General features: G+C 35.0%; 1 protein-coding gene across 6 annotated transcripts in view; it reads left to right on the plus strand.

Moving 5' to 3' along the window:
* ptpn13 (protein tyrosine phosphatase non-receptor type 13) overlaps positions 1-23,313 on the plus strand; it is an 81,467-nt gene that overhangs the window by 8,136 nt on the left and 50,018 nt on the right. For all 6 annotated transcript variants that reach the window (XM_058757978.1, XM_058757980.1, XM_058757981.1 and 3 more), the window contains exons 2-6: positions 10,850-10,969; positions 16,847-17,022; positions 17,735-17,800; positions 18,118-18,303; positions 20,463-20,556. In XM_058757978.1, the coding sequence (XP_058613961.1) occupies positions 10,855-10,969; positions 16,847-17,022; positions 17,735-17,800; positions 18,118-18,303; positions 20,463-20,556 (637 nt within the window). In that variant the 5' untranslated portion in view covers positions 10,850-10,854. The remainder of the gene's footprint in view (positions 1-10,849; positions 10,970-16,846; positions 17,023-17,734; positions 17,801-18,117; positions 18,304-20,462; positions 20,557-23,313) is intronic.

Below are 23,313 nucleotides of genomic sequence, written 5' to 3' on the forward strand. Positions count from 1 at the left end.
CAGCGCTTTGCTTTTCAGTTCGCGCACATCAGATATAAAGGCATTAATACTGAATGTTTAACATTATTCATTGCATACATCTGCTTCGTAGACATCCTTAATCTCTAATAACTCCATTCTGCTGAATGTTGTCCTGTTTCTTTGTCTGAATATGGCACTTATCACATGCTGTGAGGTATCGGTGCTTGGTATCGGGGCATTTTAACGAGTACGAGTATAGGAGCTCAGTATCGGCCCGATACCGATACCAGTATCGGTGCATCCCTACTTATTATCCAATGAAAGGTTAGATTTTTGTGAATTTTTAAAAATAAAAGATTAAAAGGATTAACAATGCAGATTCATTTTCACAGCCGCGTTTGATCATATATATGTATATGTATACATTTACAATAATATTTTTATTTATTTATTTTTTGCAATGATTTTGCTAGTGATGGTAAAATTCGCAATGATTTTTCAAGTGATTTAGTCATTGAGTTTCCTGAAAATGGTCATTAGAATTGTTTCCTAATTTAACAGCATCTCTGATTTAACTTTTAGTGGTTTTAGAGTTGGATTTAACAGCATTCAGAGTCAGAACAGGAATGCAAAAATGGAAAAAGTATAAAACAAACATCAATTAAACAACATTTATTATAAACACCAAACTTTAACAAATTTTATGTTGGAAAATAACTCACAAATAAACCTAGGTTTGAATACCGCTCTCAATCAGTACAAATCCAAATGTGTGCGCTTTGCACGTTTCACTTGCTTGCATTATGTAAGTCGATGCATGTTTCAGATGATAAAAACGTGACTTATATTGCAGTAGATTATTATTTTTCAGTGTGTTATTTATTTTAACATTTTTTACTATTTTACTTCATAAATTAAACATTAAAATATTGGTGATGCTCATGAAGGAAAGAAAAAGAGAAGAGGAGTTGTTTGGCGTAATTCTGGTCCCCATAGAAACCTTGTTATTAGTAGAAATGGAAGGAAGTTATGTATTAAGGGCCAGGGACGAAGGTAGAAATGATAGACTCACTGAGCAACAAACAATCATGATGAACTTGCACAAGCAAAGTGGCGGAATAGGAAGAGAGAAAAGAAGATCAGGGGCTGGGTCAATCTTTCAGCCAAGTAGTGACTCATCCAGGGTAAAAGGGAGTTCTACCTTGTAAAAGTGTTTTGTTTTCGCTGTTGAAAATATGCACTGATTCATCATGGTGCAGTAATCTGGTCCTTCCAGTCACCTGTGCTACTGCAGACAAAAGTCTACTGTTCTCATCTGTGTGTAGAGTAGCATGTTGCCAAAGATAATGGTGCAATACAATTGTAAAAGTTGACTTTTTAAAGAAGTGTTTCTCGGTTTTTCTCACATTCCAGAGTTTAGTTTCGAAATCAAGTAGCAGCCCAATACATAAAGGGTTAATGGTTTGGAACTAAAGAACTATACTAAAGTACAATAGAAATGAAACTGGGATATATTTTAGAGTAGTAAATGTGCAACTTGTGTAGCAGTAAAGATTTACTGTCCTCTGAAAATAACTCAACATACAGCCATTATTGTCAAAAAAGCTGGCAACAAAAGTGAGTACACCCTGAGTGATAACAGCTATACGTCGTTTAACCATGCAAGGCCACATGTCCTATTCATCACGTTCATGTTTTTTTTCTGCTTGACAGGACCATACAAATGTGTGAATCTTGTATTAGAGCAGTTAAAATTTGGTGCTTTGAGTACAATTCTCTCATACTGACCACTGGATGTTCAACATGGCACCTCATGGCAAACAACTCTCTGAGGATTTGAGAATTAGAATTGTTGCTCTCCACAAAGATGGCAGAGGCTATAAGAAGTTCGGTAACACCCTGGAACTGAGTTACAGTACAGTGGCCAGTGTCGTACAGAGGTTTTCCAAGACTGGTTCCACTTGGAACAGGATGCGCAAAGGTCGATCAAAGAAGTTAGGTCCCCATGCTGTGCGTCAGGTACAGAAGCTGGCTTCAAAAAACAGATGTATGAGTGCTGCCAGCATTGCTTTAGAGGTTGAAGAAGCAGAAGGTAAGCTTGTCATTGCTCAGTCCATACGCCACACACTGCAACAAGTCAGTTTGCATGGTGGTCGTCCCAGAAGGAAGAATCTTCTGAAGCTGGCTCACAAAAAAGCTTGCAAACAGTTTGCTGAAGACAACCTGTCCAAGAGCATGAATTACTGGAACCATGTCCTGTGGTCTGATGAGTCTAAGGTAAACTTGTTTGGCTCAGATGATGTCCAGCATGTGTGGTGACGCCCTGGTGAGGAGCACCAAGAAAACTGTGTCTTGCCTACAGTCAAGCATGGTGGTGGTAGCATCATGGTCTGGGGCTGCATGAGTTCTGCTAGTACTGGGGAGCTGCGGTTCATTGAGGGAAACATGGATTCCAACGTGTACTGAGACATTCTGAAGCAGAACATAATGACCTTCCTTCAGAAACTGGGCCAAACGGCAGCTTTCTAACATAATAACGACCCCAAACAAACCGCCAAGATGACAACTGCCTTGCTGATGAAAGTGAAGGTGGAGTGGCCAAGTATGTCTCCAGACCTGAACGCTATTGAACACCTGTGGGGCATCCTCAAGCAGTAGGTGGAGAAGCACCATGTGTCTAACATCCAGCAGCTCCATGATGTCATTATGGAGGAGAGGAAGAGGATGCCAGCAACAACCCCAGGAGGATTAAGGCAGTGCTAGATAACAATGGTGCCCCTACAAAATATTGACACTTGGGACACAGTTATGACATGTTCACTTAGGGTGTACTCATTTTGGTCACACTTTATATTAGGTGGCCTTAACTACTATGTACTTACATCAAAAAATAAGTACAATGCACTTATTGTGGTCATATTGTATTGTAAAACACTTTTTCTGCTATTGAGGTGGGATACGGGTAAGGTTAGGGACAGGTTTGGTGGTATGGGTAGGTTTCAGGGTGGGTTAAGCTGTAAGGGATGGGCCAACAGTGTAATTATAAACGTAATTACAGAAATTAATTACAGATGTAATTACACATAGGTATTTTTATTAATATAAGTACAATGTAAAAACATGTATGTACACAATAATTGCATTGTATCAAATGATTAATTTAAATGTAAGTACATAGTAGTTAAGGCCACCTAATATAAAGTGGGACCCTCATTTTTGTTGCCAGTTATTTGGACAATAATAGCTATATGTTGAGTTGTTTTATTTTTAGAGGACAGTAAATTTGTACTGCTATACAAGCTGCACATTGACTTATATATCCAAGTTTCATTTGTGTAGTATTGTCCCTTGAGAAGATATACTAAAATTGTTGCTGAAATGTGAGGGGTGCAGAAGCTTGGTTTTGTGCTCAGTGACCCATTTTTGTGTTGTTTTTGAGTTTTGTGTTTGGATTATTGTACGGTTGGTAGATCCAAACATGGCCCATTATAAGATTTCTAACAGAGTCAGTCACTTATTGATTTTTTTTATCTGTTGGTATTTGATAGAATCCATGATGCCATGCGTCTAAACAAGATGTCTAGGACCTCCAGCAGAAATATCGGCCCACAACATCAACATTTTATGTTGATTGGAAATTCTTAATTATTGCCCTAATGGTGGAAATGGGAATTTTCACTGCTCTAGCTCTTTTCATAAAGCCACTTCACTAATTTGTGAAGCTCAATTATCTTTTGCTGCACATCAGAAATATATTCTTTGGTTTTTCTCATTGTGATGGATGATTAAGGGAATTTGGGCTTTGTTTTCCCTCCTATTTATATTTCTGTGAAACAGGAAGCCATGGCTGAATAATTTCATGTTCATAATGACTCTGGAGTGCTCAAAATTGTGAATATGAATAGGAATATACTTCAGATATATTTTACTCCTAAGAATTTCTAGAGGTGCCAATAATTGTCCAATGTGTATTTGAGAAAAACATTTATTTCATAATGATATTTCCCCCCATTTTAAATTCTTATTATCCAATGAAAGGTTAGATTTTTGTGAATTTTAAAAATAAGATCAAAAGGATTAATAATGCAGATTCATTTTCACAGCTGCCTTTGATCATATTTACCAAGGGTGCCGATATTTTTGCCCATGACTCTGTGTGTGTGTGTATATATATATATATATATATATATATATATATATATATATATATATATATATAAATATAAATGCAATTGTTTAATATTTATAAAAAATAGAATTATTTTATTATTACAGTTTTTAATTATATAAATATTTTGATAATTATATAAATATTTGTAATATTTTATATAATATTATGTATGAACTATATTTTATATTTATCATTTGTGTTTATAAGGTTTATCAGCGATGCACGGATTTATGCTGAAGTATTTTAGTCTAATTATTAATGGGATTTGATTTATGTGAGATTATTTGGTTAGGTGCATTGTATTGTTTGTTTTTTGACATCATTTTAGACCCGCGTGCCATTTTTGGGTCATGACCCACCAGTTAAGAACTACTGTTTTAAAGCTGAAATGTGAAGAATTTAATTGATGGAAGCATTGTTGTATCCTGTATTATGTCATACAAGTTTTTAGGTCTCAATGATCTGTTTTTGGAAAATCTGCGTATGAGGCTTGGCTCTAAAGTTTTCCTTATTTTAAAAGAGATTGAGTAAGAGGGAAAGAGAGAGGTAACGGGATCCAGCAAAGGATTCTGGGAGTTTGGGTGTTTTTTTTGCTTTCTCCTGGCAAAAGCATCTCCAAGAAAGATTTTCGGCTCAGCTTACTGGCATCGGGCTGTTTTTAGAATTACAGATGATTTAACCGGGTCCAACCACAGATTAATGTTATAAGAAAATTAAACATCCTCTCTATCGGGCTTTGCTGTTCCGTTGGAAACTGTTAGCCCATGCTTCTGTTTTTATTTGACTGCTTCTAGAGTTTTATTCTTGAATCTGCGTTCTGCCAAGTTCTGCAACAAAATGGAAAATACTGAGATGATGACTCCCATCTCAGGCATTTATGGGAAAAACAGAGTGCCTGTATCATCTGGAAGATGACTTGGAAACAAGTGCCCTTCTTCTATCTCATTAAGCCTCTGTCTCTGAGCGCTCTGATCTGTAGGTGGGTGTGCAAGACCAGGAAAGTCTCCTCTGGGTGGAGGGTTTCACGTGTGTGAATCATTGTTTGTATTTCCTCCTCTTGCTTGGCACTCTGGGAATAACTTGGCCCGAATCTACTATCCATTGCAGCTCTTCTTTCAGTACTGTCTAGTTTAAGGGCTTTACGTTTCATGTCTCACCTCATTGCTGCTGTACAGACAAAATCTTGGATCTCCATATTTTAAAAGATCCATCTATAGACTATTTATGGAACTACTGAACAACTTGGTGTATAAACGGCAACATTTACATAGTGGTCATAATATGTATTCAGTAACATGGTGGGATGCAGGGTTATTATAGTTAACTGAAACCATAAAATGAACATTTTGTTACTTAAACATTAACTGAAATATAATATACAAAAGCAAAGTTTAAATTTCAGCCATTTCTCATTTTCATTTAGTTGTTTTGATGTACTAAAATAACTGAAACTAAAACTGAAACAAAATGAATAAATATAATTAATACAAATTTAAAACATGAATGAAATAAACACGAGTAAAACCTATATAGACATTACTTACAATTACATACTATTAAAATGATTTTAAAAAATTATCAAAATTACTAAAATATTAACTAAAATGTAAACAATGTATTAAAAAATCGTTCAGAATTTTAATAAAAACTAGTATCATAATTATACTGAGATAACATTGGTGGAATGCAAGTAAGTCTTAAAGGTGCAGTAGCAACTAATAATAATAATAATAATAATTGTTTCAAATTGTGACTGTTTGTTGTAAGAACTTGACTAAAGTTAATGGATATCAGGGAAACGTTTAAAATGAAGCTTAGTATCACAGAAGTAAGTTGAGGTTGTTTGTGCGTGTTTTTGGTTTTTGTGTGTTTTAGAAACAGGCTTTTCTTCCTTCTCTAGAAACATTTTCCCCAGACGTGCAAGATTTCTTCTTAAAGTGATTACATAGCTACCGCATAACTCAAATTCCCCTGCAGTCTGAAGCAGTTCAGTGCTGCTTGATGCTTTTTAACATGTTTAGAAATAAATGTCATCATGCATAATGACTGGGAAAAGAAACATTTCTGAAATTTGCATAGTGACATAAACTAACACTTGGATGTGAGAGCTCCCAGGATTGTTGGGAAGGTCTAACATATGCTATGTTGGGAATGGAATGCAAGCGTACTGCATACTGTGCGGAATATACTGGATCCTGCATGCAGTATGTAACATATTGTTCACACATGACTAAGTTGTGTGCATAATTTAACACACACAATAAGTACAGTTATATTGCATTCTAATTTTGTGTAAAAATGTATTTACTGTTTGGTCATCAGAGTCAAACTGCAGCTAATATTGCCTCTGGGTAATTTGTCGCACATTAAAGGAATATTCTGCATTCAGTATAAAAGAAGTTCAATTGACGGCATTAGTGACACAATGTTGATTAGCACAAGAAAAATCATTTTAAATCAAAGCTAATGTGAGGCGTTTCAATTGAGACCAATTTTGTGGATCATTTATTTATTTTTTTGCAATAGCATTGTGCGATTTATCAGGATTTTTATAGTTAACTAAAACTAAAAGCTAAAATCATTAAAAAATTAATTAATTTACAAAAAAAAAAAACCTTTTTGTTTTGAAATAAAACACTTTACCTGAAATATTCAAAATATATTTAAAAAGATCTAAAATTTTTCAGGTTGTCGTTTAGGCGACATTTCACATTTTCATTTCAACTTGATGTACTAAAATAACTAAAACTGAAATAAAACGTAAAACTATATATAGTGCTGGGCAGTATACCGGTTCATACCGAATACCGGTGTTTATTTTTCTTATGATATGAATTTCTAAAATACCGCAATACCGGTGTTATTTAAATAACGTTCGGAACGCGACACACTGTTTGAGAGGGGTCTCTTTTCACTATTGCATTGTGGCAAGAACACAGCTGTATGTGTTACTAAGCGTGTTCTGAAGCTGTAGAACTAGTAGAATGTGATGACAGAAGAACTCATCAACAATATCCACCGCGCGCCGCCACCAGCTCCCGCGTCTCACACACGAGCGTGACTTTAGCACTATATTTAGCAACTTTCAGACCCTTTTAGCGGCTTTTTTTCCATAGAATATACAAACTGACAAACCTAGCGAATGTTTTGGGTAAACCTTAGCTATGGTTCGGTTGGAAGATGTCGCCAGTGCTGCCCCGCGAGCGCGAGATCTGACTCCCAGCGCAGCGTCGCGTCTCTCTGCGTCTGTTCTGTGCAGCGAGCGGCAGAGAAGCACCGCATTCATTTGGCCGTACCGCGACTGTTTGGAATTATAAATATGAGCATAGTTCGTCTGTTAATATTATGCACTTTTTTTTTTTTGTTTACTCAGACGCAGCCAGACGCATTTTTCTACAATATTCGCTCATCATGACAGTAAAATAGGGCATTCTAAGTCAATATACTGCAGTTTTTCCTCTCTCAATCAGTAGAAAATGTGGTTAACACCCGATCATGCATGGAAAAAAAAAAATACCGTCATATACCGTGAAACCGGTATAATTTTGAAAAATACCGTGATATACATTTTTGGTCATACCGCCCAGCACTAACTATATAGACATTAAAAAACTAATAATAAATGACAAAAACACGCAGGTAAATTACTCAAATTAAAATGAAAACAAAATATTAAAACATTATATCAAACTATAATTGTATGTTAGTGAATATTGTTTTCATGTTATAACTATACTTTTGAAACACTGACTTTTGAAACATTTTCAGTGTGTATTTTAATATTTATTTTCCATTGTAAGTGCTTCACTGTAGATTTTTAAATTTTTTTATTATTATTATATATTTTTTTTTTAGAAAATAAGGGACAAGCGGAAGTTCTTTTTTGCGGTAATCCACATTATCCCACAAGTTTTATCAGTTGAGCTGAACGTGTTCTAAACCAGAACTATTTCTTTAAAGGGAAATCAAATTCAAGTATTCCTTGTCATGTGAGTATTCAATGCAAACTGAAAATTTGCATGCTGTGCAAAGTACTCAGTACTGCTTAAGTAGTTTCCTATTCCGAGTTTTGTGCATTTGGCTGAAACCTTTTATCCAGAGTGACTGTTGTTGCATTTGATCATTTCATGCATTCCCTGGGAATCAAACCCATGACCTTGGCTTAGCTCTACTGGATTGAATATAGCTCATATTCTCACACTTGTTCTGTCCTTTTCCCCTGTGGCTGAGCGTACCGGTGGGAATGACCCAGTGCTCTGCAGCACCCTGAGAGACGGGGCAAACATTCCACTCGCTGGCTGCACTGGAATAACAAAAGCTGAGGAAAACAATCTGCATACGACAGCCCCCACAGTAAGGGCTAATGAGGCGTACGGGAGGGGTCTGGAGCTCACTTTCCTCCCCTCGTATCCCTCTTTCAGAGAGTCTCTCATCCCCAGTGAGCATTCCTGCATAAATATGCGCTTATCTGTGGCGCTTTCTCTCTTATGTGGAATGACCTGCTCTCGCTGCTGGGGCCTTGAGTATCTTAGATGGGAAGCTGATTGCCACGTCTTTATTTTAGTGCATTCTTGATGGGTTTTGATGGCTGAAAATGAGATTTAGTGCTTTTAAAAATAATCTCTGCTTGTAAATGCTAAAAGCAGCCCCCCTTAATCAAGGTTTTCTTGGTCACATGATTTTTCAAAGATCGCTTTCATTTTTAAATCTTTTTACAGGTTTGGGAGGGAGGTTTATAATATACTGTATAATATTTAATATATAATATTTATGTGAAAATATAATTTTATTATGAAATACAAACAATTTATATAATTATTATTATATAAACTATATATTTAATTGTGTGTGTATGTATGTGTACACGCATACATACATACATACATACATTCATATATATATATATATACACACACACACACACACACACACACACACACACACATATATATACACATAGTCATAGCCAAAAATATCAGCACCCTTGGTAAATATGATCAAAGGCGGCTGTGAAAATTAATCTATATAATAATATATAGTTTATATATACATTTGTTTTATAATTCAATTATATACATTTATAATTATATAAAATATTTATATGAAATTCAGATTTTATAATAAAATGAATATTATAAAATCTTATAAATAAATAAATAAATGACACAAAATGTTTGATCCCCAAACTTGACAGAAGACTATGACAGATGTCACAAATGTGCTCTGATGGCAGTCCCCTCTGATGTGCCACGCGCTAACTGAAAAGTCTGACTCCACAGTTCAATTGAAATGTGACACATAAGTATTTAGGTAGCCCCACGTAATGCCCGCTCAAAAGTAATCCCTTAAACCCTGAGCTTCCCCTGTCTCTCTTGCCTCACAGCATGCTGGGATTTCCAGGGGTTTACGGTTCTTTGTAACTACAGCTGTGGCAGCAGTGCAGAGGTTTGGACATAATAACGAACAATTTCACTGCAAGGAGTGTAACTGACCCCACCCTGACAATTAGACCTGATGGGACACGAACGGCTTTGCTTGTTTTGTTATGACGTTATGTTGAATGTTGGACAGTTTGAATCAGCTGGACAATTTCAGGAGTTTTTTTTCTTTTCAAAACTGTATTTAAAATGAAATTAATCACAGGTTTCTCCTCACCTAAGTTGTGTGGTGTTCTGTGGAGATCTCGCAGTGACAAACATATGATTCAGCCTCCTGAGGTCAACAGCATGACATTATGCAAGCTTCAGGAGAGAGGATGAATGAACAGCTCTTCCTGGAAGAGCACATGCACACAAGAATGAATCGCAATACTTTGATTCTTTTTCTACTTCAATTTCTGTTCTTATATGTGAAGTATATCATTTCCAAATGTATATAATATATATTCACATACCAGTATTTATAGCTTACTTCCATTCAAACAAACCATTACAATCTTGATGGCTAAAATCAAGCCTTACATTATTTCTAAAAAAATATTATGTTACCCTCAGTAATATGGCATATTACAGAGGTTAAATGTGCTGCTGTTTCTTTAAAGAGATCATGTTGTTCCAAACCCGTAAATTTTGCTCATCTTTGAAGCGCTTAAATATATTTTTAATGAAACCTTAGAGCTTTCTGTCTCTCCAAAGTCCAGGTAACCAAAACTTAGAAGATCCAAAAAGTACATAAAGGCATAGTGAAATTAATCATTATATATTAATGTTTTTAATATATGTTTTTTTTTAAATATAATTTTTTTTTTTTAATGTAATAGTATCCTTAATGACTAGCTGAAATATTTCATTAAAGCTACTTTTCTCATTCTTATTTTCATAACTTGATGTACTGAAATAAAAATTAATAAAACTATATGGACGTTACAAAAATGACACAAACTATCCCTTTAAATCAGCATGAAACCAAAATTAACCCTATATAAAAAAAATAAAATAAATGCATAAACAAATGTGTAAATACTTGCATGCATGCATACATACATACATACATACAAATGCTCCAGTATAAGCACCCCCCCTTTGTTTTATTTGCAGCTTCAATATTTTTTTTTTTTCAATGTATATATTTAAAAAAGAACAGTTGCCTTTTTAAGTTCTGCAGAATTTTAAATCTTCATAGATGTACAGTGAGCACTTGTTAATGTCCTGGATGTATGTAGTATGTACAGTGATAATGATTGTAAGAATAACATCGCTGTGTTTTGTGACCCCACAGGCAGCATGCATGTGTCTCTGGCTGAGGCGCTGCAGGTGAGGGGAGGGCCACTGCAGGAGGAGGAGGTCTGGGCCGTCCTGAACCAGAGCGCAGAGAGTCTGCATGAACTCCTCCGCAGAGGTAAACCGCCGTCCTGACTCGCAGTGCAGTGATAACTCCCACATCTCTCAAGTATACCCAGCCATGCTGGCTCAGAACAAGAGGCCTTGGGATGGCCGAGGCAATCAGAGACCTTGGATAGCAGTCTGATATCTTTGGAGTGCAGAAGAACATTTGTTGATAAAACATTTCCAAAGTATTTAGTGATCTGCTCCAAATACGCACAGTTTTCGCAAATGAAACCGACTATCTGGCTTCCTTTGGTTACAGTGTAAGCCATAAGGTTACATAAATGCGGTGTAAATGCCAGTCATCCAAAACTGAAGGAGTATGAGGTTGAAATAATAAATATTTGTAATAATAATTCTAATATTTATTTCCACTTATTTAATTAAAAAAAAACAACAACATAAAAATGGCATATTCACCATTGAAATCAATGAGCTGTAATTGTGAGTGGAGTCTCCTGTAGAGCAAGCACCATAAATTCTGCAGATTTGAAGTTTTTTGTTTGTAATGAAACATTCATCTATGACCTCTCCAGAACCTGGTAGTTTCTGTTGCCAAGTAACATGCAGCGAATGCGGATTTATTGTGAATATGAATAATCTGACCTTTTGTCTTCCAAACCACTAGTGCGGTGCTATTCAGATTGTTTTTGTTGTCTTGCAGATTATTTTTCTTAATAGTTTGTGGAATTTTGGAGATTTACATTCCATTTCGTCCTTTATTGGAATAATCTGTACAAAAAAAGGATGTCTCGCTGTCTCTGCTTTTCGGTTCCTTTTTTGTCTCTCTAATACATTCCGCTCTCTTTCTGTATGAATTTTTCCTCGTTCACCTGGTTTCTCTGGTTTGGTCAGCCCCTAGCATTTTTGTTTTTCTTCAACTTGAATTTTTGTAGTTCTTTCCTGATTGTATTCCTTCTTGTCATTAAAGCTTGTAACCAGTATTGCTTTCATTTGCACTCTACAGTTAGCCTGTTGACTTTCAATAGAGGAATTTCATGAGCTAACCTTGTGCTTGTGCATGACGAATATAAAAATGTACCATGGTGGCCACAATTTCCACCAAAATGTCTATTATATATTACATGCTTCTACAATAGCTAAAATATGCTATCTGCTTTGGCAAGCATTATAGAAGTGCACCATGAACGCCTTCGCATCCACAAACGCGCTAAAACGATCAGAAGACCTTAAGAATCCACCTACTAATGCACTAAAACACAGAATACCTTAGAAACCACATAGAAACAGGCTAAAACACTTGGGACATCTTTTAAACCACATAGCAATGCACTTAAACCCCCAGGACACATTAGCAACTAAGCACCTTAGCATAACAATGGGCTAAACACTAAGAATACCACATAGCAATTTGCTAAAACAATCAACACCCTTTTGCAGCCTAGCAATGCATTAAACACAAAGAAAGAACACAATAGCAGCCTTGCTTGCAACTTGCTAAAAACAGATGAAATGCTTTAGCAACTGCATCGCAATGCGCTAAACACTAAGAACACCTTAACAATCGCATAGTAATTTGCTAAACACAATCAACACACTATAGCAACTGAATAGCACTGTGTTAACACAAAGAACACTTTAGCAACATTGTTAGCAACTTGCTAAAAACAGTTGAGACACTTTAGCAACTGTATAGTGATGCGTTAAACTTTAGGAAAACCTTATCAAGAAATATAAATTCCTTAAAAACAACTTCAGCACACACACAGACTAGAATCACTTAATGCCCCCCAACCCCAAAATGTACAAATTTAGCCATTTGTAGTCAAATCTTGTAATTGTAAACTGGCCATTTGTAGTTAAATCTTGCTGTAGGCCTTATTGTAAATCTGTCAATTGTTTTGGGTGACTGCTGCTAATATAGGTTTAGCATAGTTTTATTGTAGCAATAACCAGAATAAGTTTGGCATTTTGGTTGAAACCTTAGTTATCGTGGTGGTTTTTGAAAAGGAAGCTAAACTGGCAGGGATTGTTTGAAATGAAAAACAAAAACTGAAGTTATATCTGTCTTTATGTGAATTCCCTGTGACAAATAAAAAAAACTTTTCCCTCAGACCACAGCTGTGTCACACTTCCCATGCAGTTACCTCACAAAATGTCATTAAATATTGTTTTTGTTTTGTCCCTTTCTTACAAACAATTCAAAGCCATTACAAGGTTCAGCTGTGACGTTATCAGTACATTCAGCAGGATTCTTTTGTAAGGTGGTTATTCAGTCAGCATGTGTGCGTTTAGTATTGTCTTCCGCCAATTCACACCTGTTTAGAAGTGATTAGAATAAATCTCTGGTCGCCTCAAAAGCTGTCAGTGGGCCAAAAATAGCACCTATCAGTCTTATTCAAAGAAGTGAGCCTGTGCAGAAAAGCTTTCTATCTTTGGGTAACACTTCGGTGAAATTTATGAGAAGGCTTACTCAGCCTTACGTCCGTCTGCTGTCTCTCTGAATGACTGTGTGACTGTGTTGTGTGTCACCGCTGTGAACAGAAGCCTCTTTATTGTCCTGCAGCCCGGTCTCCTAAAGAGCAGTTTGGTGGGCAGTTTGCGGCGTTTGAGATGATGCCAGCTCCTCTCGACTGATATCTGCTGCCGTTCACGCACAGATCTTGAGACTCTTGACAAGTCCTTCTCACAGTCAGGGGACAATTCTCGTTCTGTCAGCATAGCAGACAGTCGTTGCCCCTCTTTATTCTACAGACCTGGCCAATAGCCAGTAGGGTTTGAAGTGTAATTAGGCCCCTTGTCTTCAGGGTCGAGGAGGACGATGATGATAAAGATGATGTAGCCGCTTCGGCATGCGCTCGCAGGGGGAATGAGGACTCTCCTCGTCTCACAGTAGCTTGTTATCTGGCCTTGAGTTGCTCTGGGTGAAAACTTGCTGGCAAAGGTCCCTCTTGACAAAGTTTGCAGAAATTCTGGGCCCTGGACGAGAGTCATGGGATGTGACTTGAGCAAGTCAGCAAAATTACTTAATTTATTTGGAAAACCTGAGCACTTAGTTGTGAGAAGTCCTGAGTTTGCTTTTTATAGCATGCTATTTTAATTTGAAGGTGATGCTTGTTTTTTTTTTAATTTTCCTATTCCAGTCGTGTGCAGAAGGGTGATGCTTGATTTATTAGTAAAGAGATGAGATTTCCAACATCTGAAATAAAATATACATGCTGTAATGCAGTTAATTAAAACAGATTACTGGATTACCGCTGTTTCAGTTTTCACGTTTGTGTAAATGGTACTTGTTTCCTTTTTTGTAATTATGAAATTAAAAAATAATTTACTGGCAAATTTCTGAGTGGAAATGGGTTCTAAACAATTTTTAGTGTAGGGTGAATATATATATACACTACATAGAAACATAAAACATAATTTTGTTTATTAATTTGTAAATATTTATAATATTATAAATATTAAAATTTTATTTAACCAGAATTTTTTTTTTAATTCTTATTGCATGTTGTGAAATGTAGAAAATAATATATATATATATATATATATATATATATATATATATATATATATATATATATATATATATATATATATATATATATATATATATATATATATATATATATATATATATATATATAGCACATATAAAAATGTAATATTATATAATTGATAAAAAAATCAAATTTAATATAGAAAAGTATGAGTTTTAATAATTTTTTTTCTAGCCACATTTTCAATTTCATAAATATCAAGATCATCAAAGATGGTTGATGTTTGTTTTTATATATATATATTTTTTTTTTTCCCTCCATCTGTATTGCCCCAGGTGATACACATCAAAACCATTTATGATTTAAAACAATTTTTTTTTTTTATATAAATATGTAGCCATATTTTTTTAAAGGTTGTTTAGCATGATATAAATAATGCAAAAGTTTCCACTGCTTCTTGCACTTTAAAATGGGTATTTAGGTAATTGGTTATGCAGTAATCTTGAGCATCTAAAATAAACAGACACTGACTAAATAAACAGGCACCCAAGTCAGTAGACACATGTTTGATGCTGTATTTTCACTTTATCTTATGTAATAAGAAGTTTGCTTATTCATGGCATGTGTTCATATCTCATTTCATGTTGTTTTCTCCTTCTTAGTAGAGTTTGTGATGCTATTTTTGGCTGTGACCTCATTGGGCTCGTGAACGGCAGTAGATGACCGGGCTAGTCTCTGATAGGACGGATAAAACCCTATCAGATTTGCCCGTTTTGAGAGATTTCCAACTGTGCGTCAGCTTCCCTCCCATTAACGACTACTGTAGATGACTCAGTTTTAGCACGCCAACATCTCCAGCTTTTAGCAATAATTTGTTGCAGTTAATGCCAAAGATTGGTATGTTACCTGTATAGGTTAACAGGGAACGTATTTTAATAAAGATGCTGGAGTAGCTACTGTGCTGGAGGCAAAACATGAGTGTGCACTGCTAGATTTTCATAAAGAGGTCCAACCATGGTCAGACAGTTTCCACAGGAAACGTGTGTTTACTTTGGGAATTCCAGTGCTTTATAGCGTCGCTGCTTGAATTAGATTTTTTTCATTATTTTTAGTTTAAACACTTTCTGACTTTTTAATAACGTTTCTGCTAATTTATGTTAATGTGTTTATTTGAGGTAGTATTAGAGGCTTTACTCGTCCTGCCTACTGACGTGAATGTTACCAATGCCAAAAAAAAGAAAAGGAACAAAAAAACAGACTTTCATTACTGTTCAAAAGATTGGGGTTTATTTTTATTTATTTATTTATTATTATTTTTTTTTTTCAATGCATTGAAGCTTTCTTATGCTCACCTAGGCTGCATTTATTTGAACAAAAATACAGTAAAAACAGTAATATTATGAAATATTATTGCGGTTTAAAATAACTCTTTTCTATTTGAATATATTTAAAAATGTAATTTATTCCTGTGATGCAAAGCTGAATTTTCAGCATCATCCTGTATTCAGTGTCACGTGATCCTTTAGAAATCATTCTAATATGCTGATTTGCTGCTCAAGGAACATGTAATATTATTATCAATGTTGCAAACCAGTTGTGCTGCTTAATATTTCTGTGAAAAAATGGTGATACATTTTTTTTTTTTTTTTTTCTCCAGGATTTTTTGAGAAATTGTTCTTGTTTTTGGCTTTACATGACATGAAATATAAAAAGAAGTTTCTCAAAAGCAATTCCACATTTCCACTGAATCTTCACTCGGAATAGATGAATTATTTCTGTACAGCTGTTCCATCCATAACCGCAGGGCCGTGTTCTGAACAGCAAAGGCTCCATTGTTTTGCATCTGCAGCACAAAAGAAGAGGGAAAAAAAACATCAAAAAGAAAAATGTACTGTCATACAGAATCATCTTTTTGAGAGAGATCCCAGGGGCCTCGTATTTCAAGGAAATTGTGCTCATTCACAGAATAATGTAGCTCTTTATTACACGTCTTAGTCCGGATGAAAAGAATTTGATTTCAACCACCAAATCTCCATAGTTCCTGAAACGTGTGTGCAGTTAGATCGTGCTGTGCTCGTGTCGAGGAAATGTTCTTAGGCCAAGGCCATTATCTCCTTTAACTTGTCTAGTAACTTTCCCACGCTATAGCATCAGGACTTGCAGTGTCTTAGAATTTCCTCTCTTCGCTTTACAAAACCGAGCCTAGCCAATGTTGGAAACTTGGCTGTTTTCATTGCTATGTACTTAAATGCCAAAGGAACATTTTATTTCTGAACTTCATAAGACATTCAACTTGAAGGACAAGCAGCTTTTTATTTTTAATTTAATTTAATTTAATTTTTCAGAATTTGATTAAGATTCAGGCCTTGTCCTAAGAATTGCAGTTTGTGGTAATACTGCATGTGTTTTTTTGTTTTTTTTTTTAACCTCAGGTTCGACAGATCCATCTGCATTGGGTTTTATCATCTCTCCATGGTCGCTGCTGCTCATGCCTTCTGGAAACATCTCTTTCACGGATGAAAATGTCACACAGAAGGATCTGCGGGCTTTCACTCCTCCAGAGATGCTGGAGGGTCTCAACCTCTCCTCGCTTTCTGATATGGAAAAGGTACCTTTTGGATCGTGAAAGGCATTTGTTGGGCATGTTGTTTACTGTATAAAAATCACTTGTCTTTTTCTTCATGGCTTCCGGTACCAATTTACATCACGAATGGTGAATGCTTTTAATTATTTTTGTTTTTAAAGAACCCTTTTATCAGTGAGTTTCAGAAATGTCTTTCAGATTTGTTTTATTTCATTTTTACAGTCATGTGAATATGAGAGAAAAGTGAAAATTAAAATCACTTTGTTTTTCATTGTCGACCAAAAAATGAAAACAACTATTTTGTTTACATTTTACACATGCGTTTTATCTCTTAAGTCATTTTGACAGTACGCTTCTATGCACACATGACATTCTTAGAAAGAAATAGATACACCACCGCAGTCTCAAGACATGATTATTTGCAGAGAAGTCAAAGGATCTTGTGCATTCTTTGGCAGACTCTTGGATATTTTGTTCCCAAAGCTATTCTATAGCAGGAAGACCAGACAGAAGAACTAGACGGGGAAGAAACACAAAACCATGCAGATGTGCTATATATAAAGTTTGATACTGATTAATGCCTAAAACCTACTCTAGGTAGCAAATGCTTCTGAAGACAAGTTTGGGTACAACAATGTGTCAGAATGAGGCTGTCAGTTGTACAGTTTTATTATGTGGGCTAAAACATGGGATAAAATGTAAAACATGTCGTCTCTGTTTCCTTTTCAACTTTTAGATGCACATGTATTCACTTGGCATGACGTTGTTTTGGGGTGCAGACTATGAGATTCCACACAGCCAGGTGGGACAGACATTTAATATTTAATTCCTATTAATGTACTTCATTTAATGTAAAAAAAAAAAAAATGGTTTAGAATAGTTCAAATCAAATTGAATTGAACTAAATATTGGTATGTACTGTGTATTTTTTACTTCTTGTTAGCGACATACTGACCTCAATCTAAGAATAGAGTCTCTACTCTTTCATTCTTCTATCCCATTGCAACATCATTTTAAATTGAGTAAATCAATTATTTTGGCCCAGGACTTGTGGCAAATATAGATTCTAGATAATTCATCAACTTCTTCTTTTCACTGAGCACTACATGTGTTTTTTAGCCAATGAAACTTGGAGAACATCTGAACAGCGTCCTGCTCAGCATGTGTGATGACTCCACGCTCACCCGACTCTCTGTACGGTCGGCTCTGGACACCTGCAGCGCTCACATCCGTAACTCCAACTGTGACCCTTCATTTTCATACATCAGGAAGCTGGTGAGGCTCGTTCTTGGCAGTCTCTCTCAGGTACATGTCTATGTATTTCTTTCAACATTTTGTTAGTGGTTCAACAATTTTTGGTTCATTTAAAGTTATGAATGTAAGAAGAAATGACTTAAGGTTCAGCAACTAAATAAAGAACCACTTTGATTCATTCAACGAATTAGTGAGTCGTTATAATGATTTAAACCTGAGCTTAAGAAAACAGTACATGCATACAGGAATACTGGGGGGTATTCCAGAAAGCAGGTTATGTGACATACCCGGATATGTTTGAGGATAAGTGAGCGGATAACCTCAGCTTTCGGTTCCAAAATCGGAGGTAGCTTTCAGGGTATGCAATAACCATAGCAACTTGCTCTCTGAAGATAACCTGCTCCGGAGTAGGTTCTGTTTCAGGGTTAGTTCACTTTAGAGCTATCAGTGCATGCTTGATCTACTGACGAGCCTTCAGTGGGCATGACGGATAGCGCACAGCATTATATATTATTACAATAGTTATGTAATACAGCCTACTATATTGTGTATATATATTGTGTGTGTGTGTATATAAGTTGTATGATATGTTAATTTTAAAGTGCTAATATAAGTAATAAATAAGGTAATATAATATTCTAATATGGTTATTATATTTATTTTATTGGCACATTTTTAACAGTTATCTGTAATTATAAAACACTTATGACAAGGTAATGTTTAATTTATTATATTAAATATATTACTTTTTATATTATCTCACACAAGGATCTGCATTTTCTATAATGCATTTCTATAATAAAAGTACATATCTGATATGACTTTTGATATTTGATGATTTATAATAATTAGATTAAACGAAAAAAAAAAGAAAAATGATTGCACAACCATCAATTAGGTGTCGATATGCACGAAGCATGTAAATGACAATTGAACAAAAGAAGAAAGAAACTTTCTCACGTCCAAACATTTGGTCACGTCCATTTGGTCACGTCCAAACACTAATGATTCAACACTAACAATATGTGTGAACATACTGTTCCTATTAACTGACTTGCCAGCACAGTCCAGCCCTGTAAAACAGCTTTCAATTAAAAAGGTAGTTTACAGTCTTTCCTGTGCTTGTTTTCTCGTGTTTGATGTCACATCCTGTTCCTCAGCTGCACACTCCCCAGTAGTTTAATTGCACAGCAATACAGAAAGAGAATATTGCTAGGAACAGACGTGTTTCTGGTCTTATTTTCTGCTCTGTCTTTTTTCCGCACTGGGGAGGTAAATGTGAAGTGGTCCAGTTGGGATGCTGTCTTCTAATTACTGTTGATTTATCCTGTGAGTGTCTGCTTGGGTTTGTTCTCCTGTGAGATTGTTTTTCTGTCTACATGTCTTCCGTTATGTTTGTTTTTTTCTTCCTCCGGCAAACCCGATTTAGTTAAAAACTTAAATCAAAATATGTTTTGACTCGGTTTAACAGAATAGATCAAGCTTTCTTTAAGTCCTCTAAGGGTATGTGTTTTAATTTTCCCCCATCTTTCCAGTGTATAATAATAATAATAATAATAATATTTTTTATTATTATTTTAACATTTCTTATTTTTTTGTTGCTTATACGATTTGGGTAGCTTATAGAGAAAATTTCATAAAGTAAACTACCGCTCATTTAAGGTTGCATTTATTTGATCAAAAGTACAGTAAAAACTGTAATAATGGGAAATATTATTAAAATTTAGAATAACTGTTTTCTATGTTTTAAAATGTAATTTATTTCTGTGATGCAAAGCTGAATTTTTAGCATCACTACTCCAGTCTTCAGTGTCACATGATCTTTCAGAAATCATTCTAATATGCTGATTTGCTGCTCAAGAAATATAAATATATAAATAAATATTATTTATTATTATATAATATTATTGTTATTAAAATATATATATAATTTTTTTTTTTTTGTCAATTTGGAAACCAGCTGTATGCTTAATATTTTTGTGGAAATAATTTTTTTTATAAATATTAAAAAGAATAAAGTGTATTATTCTTTTGAGAAAAAAAGAACAAATCTTACTGGCCCACACTTTTGAGTAGTAGCGTGTTTACATAACTTACTGCACAAGAGAAAAGAAATTCAGTATAATTTGCTTTCTTTTAATGTCATATTTTGATAAAAGTGAATGGTTAATTTTTTTTTCTTTTTCATCTTTGTGCGCGTGTTTGTTTAGCTGGATGGTCTGTTGTCTCAAAGTGAAAGGGAGTCACTTCCAGAGAGAAGCAAAGAGATTCGTGAACGTCTGCGAGGAAAAGGCCTTCCAGCAGGTAATAAACACCAAATCCCTTATGAAAAAAAGGCATCTATTGCTTATTATATAGGAAAATGAAGATGGGGTTTCATCCCCGCGTTATTAAACATGTACACATTTGCTTTCTACTTCTCTCTTCCTTTCACCCCACACACACATGCACACCCAAACACACAGGCATGCCAATACACGCTCACGCTCTTGATCTTCCAGTCGTCTTTTGTGCCAACCACACGTTTGGAGTTGCTCTTAATAAATTATGATATTTTGATCGTAATCACAGCTCCCGCTTTCTCCACAATATCTGACTGATTGTTTTAATACCGTGAAGGTTTGGGCTTCACGCTGACTCATCACAAAGCATTTATCCAGTTAAGAGGAAGTGATTCAGAAAGTAAACAAAGCAGGGTTTGGTTCTGACATGACGTGGCTTTGGCCCTTCAGGAGCTGCTGCTTATCAGAACAGAAGAATAAAAGATCCTCCCTGCCACGAGAGACAAGCCAGAACAGCACCAGCAAGTGCCAATCTGAAAGTTAAGATTAGCGGAGAAATTTCCAGATAATCGTAAGATAGCAGAGAGAAAGTTCTGGGGAATTTTGTGAAATTTAAATGTTTATTTTTAGATAAATAGTGGTTCTGGAGAAATTTGTTTTGCCAGGTAATTTGATGATATTGTCACAATGTGAAGATTGTTTATGTTTAAAAAAAAAATACTAGTATACTGTTTATTGCATACAGCAAAGTGTGCGTATATAATATGAGCAAAGAAATTAATACATTTATTAAGTGAGGACACATATTTGTGCTTTCTAATTCAAAGAATTAAATTAGAAATAGATTTAATGAAAGATTAAGAAAGATTTAAGAAAAAATGTCTTATGATGATGATTGATAATAAGAAATGTTTCGTGAGCATCAAATCAGCATATTAGAATGATTTCTGAAGGATCATGTGACTTTGAAGACTGGAGTAATGATGCTGAAAATTCAGCAATGCATCACAATGAATAAAATGGTAAAATATATAATTAAATAAGAAAATAAATAAATACATATAATATTAAGTAATACTATTTAAAAATAATATAAATAAATAATAATATATAATTAAATAGTATTGCAAAGTTATTTTAGTAATATTTTGTAATATAAAAAAATACGGCCTTTAAAAAAAAAAAAAAACATTTAAAAAATATTACCGTTTGAATGAAACACAGAGAAAAAACTTTTTTTTTACAATTGAGAAAAATCTGTGTTGCTTGTAAATTTCACAGTTTATTACAAAGACACAGCAAGTAACTCCTTGACTTAAACTTAAAATTTAATTTCAAAATGGTATGTAGTACATTGGTATGCAGTAGGCAGTATGTTATAATTTGGAACATAGTTTCATTCGAGTCTTCACTAACATCTCTTGGCCTTCTTTCACTCTCTGTCTGTTTTTCTCGTCTCTCCTTCTGACTTTTTATGCTTTATAGTTTAATGATGTGCCAAACAAAGAACTTTTTCTTCTTTTCTTGTCATCTTTTCTCTCCCCTTCTTCTCTGTTCCTCTCCCAACTTTCCAACTCCCTCATTGCTTTCTCTCTCCATCTATCTTGTGTCTGTCTCTCACTCCTTCTCATCATCTCTCTGTGCATAGACAAGAGTTTGAAACGAATCTAGACAAGCACATCACCACAAACCAAAACCAGAGTGTTTCATTTTGGAAAATATGACCAAATCTTCCCAGTGGTCTCAGCGGTGCTGCAGCACAAACACGACCGGACGGTTATGTAACTGAGGCATGGCATCGATCAGTAATAGATATTTCCCAGGGTTTTTTTTTTACTGTGTGTTCTGTAGGGCGTTTTGTTTTCATGCTGTTGTCTCTGGCCATGCATCAGGGTCATGATGTGAGAAAACAAGCCGGCCTGGATGGTGACTCACTTCACGCTGGTTTATTTTTGGCTTTACAGATGTCATGAAACCTCAGCAGTAAAGTAATAACTGTGGTCTCAGACTGTGTCATTGTTCTCATTTTGCAAATTGAATGTTTGTTGACGTTCTCGGAGTATACGTGCTCAAACTAGCATTAGCTTCAGGAGAAAAGAACCTGCAGCAATGCTAATCTTGCTTAGCTAATACATAACAGCACTGTAGCACAACTGCATTGTAGCTTTTCGAGGTTGGTCGACGAGTATACAAGTTTGAATTTCAGTGTAAGTTGTCCTTATGTGGCTTTTGAGAGTACTGTACACTATTGTTTCATTAGCATCTTCTTTTTTGGCAAGTAAAAGCACTACTAGCCTGATGCAGTTAACATTGTGCTATTACTAGCCACAACTGGTTTGGTGGCAATTTTCTGGTTTATTTTTAGGTAATGTTTAGCCTGTTTGGACCTTAACTGATTAGCATAATTTCTTTAGTGTATAATGTGCTACAACAGCACTATTTGCAAATAAACTAATATCATTCTTAATTAGCATAACTATTGTCGTATCACATTGAACCATAATGTTTATGCAGGGGATGATCATCTTATATATATATATATTTTTTTATTTATTTATTTATTTTAAATAGGCATGAAATGAAAATTCCCATTTACCTGTTTTCTAAATACATTTTATAGATCTTATTTTGAACAGTTCATCCATGCATGTTTCTTTTGTTTCTCTATTATTATTATTATTGTTGTTGTTGTTGTTTTTATTTATTTCCTCCTATTGTTTAATTTACATTTCAAAACTGTATTTTCTGGTGAAAACGACTGACTTCTTTCTGATGACGT

The sequence above is a fragment of the Onychostoma macrolepis genome, chromosome 21 (assembly GCF_012432095.1).
Source record: "Onychostoma macrolepis isolate SWU-2019 chromosome 21, ASM1243209v1, whole genome shotgun sequence".
Lineage (NCBI taxonomy): Eukaryota > Metazoa > Chordata > Actinopteri > Cypriniformes > Cyprinidae > Onychostoma > Onychostoma macrolepis.